The sequence below is a fragment of the Propithecus coquereli genome, unplaced genomic scaffold (assembly GCF_000956105.1).
Source record: "Propithecus coquereli isolate 6110/MARCELLA unplaced genomic scaffold, Pcoq_1.0 Scaffold12, whole genome shotgun sequence".
Lineage (NCBI taxonomy): Eukaryota > Metazoa > Chordata > Mammalia > Primates > Indriidae > Propithecus > Propithecus coquereli.
This window is the reverse complement of record NW_012136080.1, coordinates 14,341,067-14,347,029: the sequence shown is the minus strand read 5'-3', so window position 1 is coordinate 14,347,029 and position 5,963 is coordinate 14,341,067. Positions and strand designations below refer to the sequence as shown.

Here is a 5,963-nt window from a genome sequence, read left to right as displayed (position 1 = left end):
GCCTTTCCTTTCTTGCTCCTTACTTTTTGTAAAAATTGTGCTTTTTTCCATGACTATATTTACGTTCCTCTGATATTACATGCCGGGGAATTTTACAATGCAAAAACTCACCTCAAACCCCACCTCCTTCTTGATTGCAGGCCACCCCCACAAAACAGTCTGGCTTCCAAAACCACACACACTATATTATCTTGTATCAGACAATATTTTACACATAGAGGAATTCAATACTTGTATGAAAAGTGAATATACATCAATGGTATATCTTTTGCACTGTCATCAGTTTTGACTGGAATTATCTGTCTAGCAGAATTGGAATCAGTGTGGTTGATCTGTTGCAGCCCTGGCAGTTACTCTTCAAGTGGTTCCTATGGCAGAGACAGTAGGTGCTCACCAGTTGGCTGTAGGCTCCTACCTCTCCCAGCTCCCAGGGCCATATGGCTATGTCTGGCCAATGCACTTCCCGGCTGAGGCAGTTAAGAGCTGTTATGTCTCCTTCAAACCTTCCTTCTCTGGCCCCAGCAACTTTGAATAGTGTAACTGCAAGGAGCCTGCTTTTCCCACAATGGACTTTAATAGGCGGGAAGTAAACTTCATTGTGTTAAGCCACTGAGATATTTAGGTTTGTTTGTTGCCACAGATGACATTAACTACTTTGACTAATACAGTCCTTGACACTCTCATTGTTGTAACACAGGAGGCATGCAAAAGATATTTGTTGAATACATGTTTGGATGAACAAATGAATCTGTTTCAGGAGGGAGGAGGACAAAATCCTTTTCTATATATGGAGGCATAATCGCAAAAAATTGTAGTACAAAGGCAATCTACTGTGTTTTTTGGTGGAAAACTATTGACTTGTTTTTAGTTCATATGGCTCTCATAAACACTTAAACTATTCTTCCTATTCAGTTCGAGTTACTTCATCAACCATTTGCTGAATACTCACTCTACCAGTCCTATCCTGGAACTGGGGAAAGAATTCTTACCTAGCTGAAGGGACCTGCAACACAGAAGCTGAATGAGACAAATGCACAAATAACCAAGTTAATAAGCTAAGGCTCAGACTCAAATGGAACCCCTTACAGAAACCATCCTGATTCCCTCCCCTCCTGACTCTTCCCACTGAGTAACCGCTTTCCTCCTGCTGCTCCCAACACACGTGTGAAAGCCCCATGGCATCTATTGCCTTGGCTTTGATTTACACACGTGCCTGTCGCCTCCCCTGGAGTTTACAGGTGCCAACAAGGCCAGTTCCGTGTTGTGTACTCTTTGTAGATATGCAATAAATGCTTCTCAGACTCGTGGGTAGTGTCATGAGGGGTGAATATGCTTAATGCTAGGAGAATGCTCTGGTTTTGGTACAGAGATTTGTGGGAGCCTATTGAATCTGGGGGCTTGAGGAGGCTTCAGGGTCGGTTTGTGGAAAGGGCAGTTGCGGTGGTGGTGGGGCATTCAGGAGTTGGGGGGCAGTGGGCGTCCAGGACCAAGTCTAGAGTAGAGTAAAAGGACAGGGAGAGGCATAGGACTGGGCAGAGGACTAGGAAGAGATAGGTCAGGGAAGGTAGGTGAGGGTGTAGGAAGCCTTGGTGTCAGGCTGTCATGTCTGCACCTCATTAAGCTGGGAATGGGGAACCATGATTTAGGTGTTGGGGTTTTGAAATGTCTAGGGAGGCAAGAACTGAGAACTGGGAGCTGGTGATTAGAAGACTCCCCCCATCCTCTACCAGAGTCAAGAAAAGCAAATGCTCTAAAGCTGTGGGCCCCACCCCCAGTACCAGTCTTGGTCTGTTAGGGACCGGGCTGCAGAACTCCACTGCCCCCCTAAGCCCATCTGTGGAAAAATTGTCTTCCATGAAACTGGTCCCTGGTGCCAAAAAGGGTGGGGACCGCTGCTCTAAAGAGATGAAGGACGGAAACCAGACTGAGAAATGTTAAGGGTGAGAGGTGGTGGGAAAATACTGTCTTTTAGTTTGGTTGTCAGTGACCCAGGAGAGAGACAGAACTTGACAACGATCAGGATGGAGAGAAGATTTTCCAGGAAAGGAGGACAAGCATAAGTGAGGAGAAGAGATGCAAGAAGCAAGAAGGAGAGGGGCTGATCCACAGGGCATAGCCCAGACGGGATGGCATGAGGCCTTCAGAGCACTGGTGGAGAGGTCGGCCTTGGCAGGAAAGGGGGGATATGTTGCAGCCCAGGGTAAAACTGTCAAGGGGGAGAGGTGGAGGCATTCTGAGATGGGTCAGGGAGGATAGGATCCTTTGGTAGAATAGGAGTGACAAGTTAGGGTGGCAGAAATGGGGTTTGCCCATTTAGGAGACTGGGAATATTTGGGAGCCTCACTTGTGGCAACTGTGATACGAGTAAGCAAGAGATTGATGATGTGTGGTGGGGCCCTGGGAAGAGGTTATTGAGCATGAAGTCATGGGATGTCATGCCTTAATTCTGAATATAAGGTGAATCTTTTTTCTTCATATAATAGTTAAATAACAGGTGTATCTAGCAACTCAACACTCCATGTCTTGCATTTTCCTCCCTTTGATCTCTCCCCTCCCACTATAGCACAATCCTTCCTCAGTCTGGTTTTCTTTCCTCTGGCCAGGGTCCACTTGCCTTGCTTCCTAAGCAAGTCTTTCCATGAAGTCAGTGATCCTGTTGGTCCCGCAATGAGTGGTTTCCAAAAATGGAATAAATAACCCAATTCTTCTACTCTGAAACCCATCTTCTATTTCTTTCAGAGAATGAAGATGAATTAGTTGAATTGCTTTTCACAATTCAGTTTCAAGGGCTCCATAACCTCTTAAGAATTTCTTGCAAATTTATTTCCACCTACCTGTTTACAAAGTATTTGTTTCAGAGAGGCAAAACCTAACACTGTTCTCCTTTCCCCACCACGCTCACATCTTGGCTACGCCTCAGAGTCACTGATTAGCCTGACCTATTATTTTCTTGTTTACTTCTAAGAAAAAAAAATACAAATAGAGCTCCCATACTATCTAGAATGCAAAGTTGCTATGATGCATATTTGAAATAATTATCTATATTAAAAGTAGAGGTTTAACTTATTTCATCTTAGGGGTGAAAGGATGCCACATTTGTAATTATATTTATATTCTGACATTATTATAATTATAATTCCATAATTACATTCTAATACACATTGATTTTTAGGAGCATATATCAGATGTTCTCAACACAAATGAAGAAAAAGGGCTATTTATCATTTAATGGCATTTTTTGGCACCTACAGAGATTCCAAATTTTCAAAAGAAAAATTTAATTGAATTGAAAATAAAATTGAATTAGCTCTCAATAAACTTTTCCAGCTATAATAAAATACTCACCATCCTACTTCCCTAGTCCCATGTACGTGCAGGAAGGGGCAAGTCACGTACACATGATACATGCAATTTACTTTCTCCTTGAGCAACGTTCTCTTATCCTAGGTATCATGAGCATGCCCTTACAATAGACCCATTCTTCTGATGGCCTGCCTCCTTTTAGCAATTCCTTTGCCTTGAATATGAATTCCCCCATTTCTTCTGTATGACTGTTGCCCTATGTGACACAGAGCCAATTTCTCTTATTCACACCTTTTATCCTGAGCCCGCGCTGCCAGGGTCACACCCAGAGGTGGGAGTGTGGCTCAGTGTGAACAGCCCCTTGCTTGCGCCCACTTGGTCCTTCCCCAGGGGCGCATTGTGCCTACCTGGAAGGCCCAGGATGGTGAAGTAGGGTCGGCACTCGGTGAACCCAGAGCTCTGCCTCACGCAGCTCCTCCAGAGCCCTTCGTACTGGAACACGGAGGTTACGGGGTTGTCATACAGGTCCTGGGTGCTCCACATGTCCATCCCCGTGGCGGCGATGCATCCCGCCAGGCCCAGGATGGACAGGAGGAACCCCACCACTTGGAGTGTGGTGGTGGACATTGCCCCAGCCCACCGGCCCTGTGGCTGCGCCTCAGAGAAGCTGCCGCCCTCCTGCTGCCGAAGGTGTGCACCTAAATTGCACCTGAGGGGAGCTCGTCTAATCAGATGTTTCCCTCCGCTCTCGGTGTTTGCTCACAGTGTTTTCCTTAGATAGTTCAGTTTCACTCCTGGTTCAAGGGCATTATTTTTTCATTTGTTAGGGAAGCGGCCCCAAGAGGCACTTGTCCTGCTGAGCTGTGGAGGCCTGGGTGGTTTGAGCTCAGAGCTGAGTGCACAGGACTCCCTCCTCCAGGCTGTACCAGCTGTCCCCGTCCCAGCCCTGGCTCCGCCCTGAACGCACTACCATCTGGGGGAAAAGCTGATGTGTCCACCACTAGGAACATGGCTGGGGACCACTTTGGCTGACCTCACTTACAATAAAATGGCCCTAGGACACCTACCATGCTCCATCCTAAACCAGACTTTTCACATTCTCTCTTCACAACTCGAACTCCTTTTCACTTACATTTTTCCCTTTTGATCTTACAGAAATGGGTAAGGCAGGTATTATTATCCTCATTTTTTTTAGGTGAGTCAAGTGAAGTAGAGATAAGTTAAGGACCTTGTCCAACTGCCTTGAACCACAGATACTCTAAAAGCTTGAGGGTGGGGCTCCCACCTCTACTTGCAGTCCAGCACTCTGTCTCTATTTCCACAGGGAGTGGCTGGGACAGGCAAATTTGCCCCCCTTTTGAGAACTGGTAATCCAGTCCTAGAGATCTGCTCTTGGTCCACAGGTATTGGAACTGGGTTGAGAAGAAGCCAGTGATCTTGTTGATCTCCAACTCATGTTTTCACTCATGCCACAAGAACCATGTGAAGACCCCCTGGCAGACATAGAAGGTTCCCATGAAGGCTGAAGGAGGGACCAGGGCTTGAGGGACCAGGGCTTGCTGGGCCAAAGTCCCTTCCTGGTTACTGAGAGGCTTAAGATCTTCTGACACTGGCCCTAACACACCATGTACTGGGGAATTTGGGAGCAAATCCTAAGCCCTTGTAGGTAACAATTTCTTCATCTGTAACATGTAGGGTCTAAACTAGAATACTTCAGAGCCTTTTCAGATCTTATACACTATTGTCTACATTTTGCAGAAAAGTTTTCACTATAATTGATCAAAACAGGACTTGTATGATCATAGTAAAGAGAAACTTGGCTAAAGAGATCAGGTGTTGTGTTTTGTCTATGCAACTCAATTTTATTAGAGGATTGATTGACCTGGTGCTTCCTGAGGGTCATGTATGTCTGACCTCTGAATTCAGAGCCATTTTACTGAGACCTTCCTAAATCTGGATTTCAAGGCCCTGAAACACACACACACGCACACACACACACACACACACACAGACACGTGCGCGCGCGAACACACTCCAATCTCTAACATTTATAGGTTCTCCAGGAAATGAGCCCGAGTGTCTGGATATTTCAATGTTATCTTGGGTGCACCCAGCCACCGCTCCCATGGTTTTATTCCCAGCAAACACAGACAGCAAATATGGAAGGTCTCCCCCTACTTTGAATGGAAGCAACACTCCCCTTAACCGCACACCTTACTTTAGATTTTGTGGTCAGTGTTTCTAGAGAACGAAGCATGAGCTAGAACACCTAAAACTAGGCCAAGCAACAGTAATATGACTTATAGTGAGGAAATGTTGATGGTCGTACATCCCTTCAGCTGAGCTACAAGGCCAGGTCTAAGAGGGGGCGAGGGAACAACTAGAAGAAGTGACACTGGTCTCTGCTGGTAGACATGGATTGACCAATTAGATTGGAAAATGCCGCTGGAATAATTTGGGAACGATTCTGCCCTGGTTTCCATGGACAAAGTCCATCTTACTCTTACTTCAACCAAGAGGCAGGTTTTATTTTTAAAAGCACTATTAGTTTGGTTTCCAGCTATTGAGTTTATGACATGTGTCTAACAGTCCCCTCGCCCCATACATTGGTTATAATGCCACCAAAATAATAAAAAATAAAAAAAATAGTTTATTACAAG

The 5,963-nt window shown here is 45.5% G+C and overlaps 1 protein-coding gene across 2 annotated transcripts in view; it reads right to left on the bottom strand.

Moving 5' to 3' along the window:
• The window catches only part of CLDN18 (claudin 18), a 48,613-nt gene that overhangs the window by 29,239 nt on the left and 13,411 nt on the right, over positions 1-5,963 (bottom strand). The window contains exon 1 of one of the 2 annotated variants that reach the window (XM_012663904.1): positions 3,711-4,161. The exons of the other annotated variant lie outside the window; for it this stretch is intronic. Coding sequence (XP_012519358.1) covers positions 3,711-3,930 — 220 coding nt within the window. The 5' untranslated portion in view covers positions 3,931-4,161. Of the gene's footprint in view, positions 1-3,710; positions 4,162-5,963 lie in introns of those variants that run through there. 2 annotated transcript variants of the gene reach the window in all.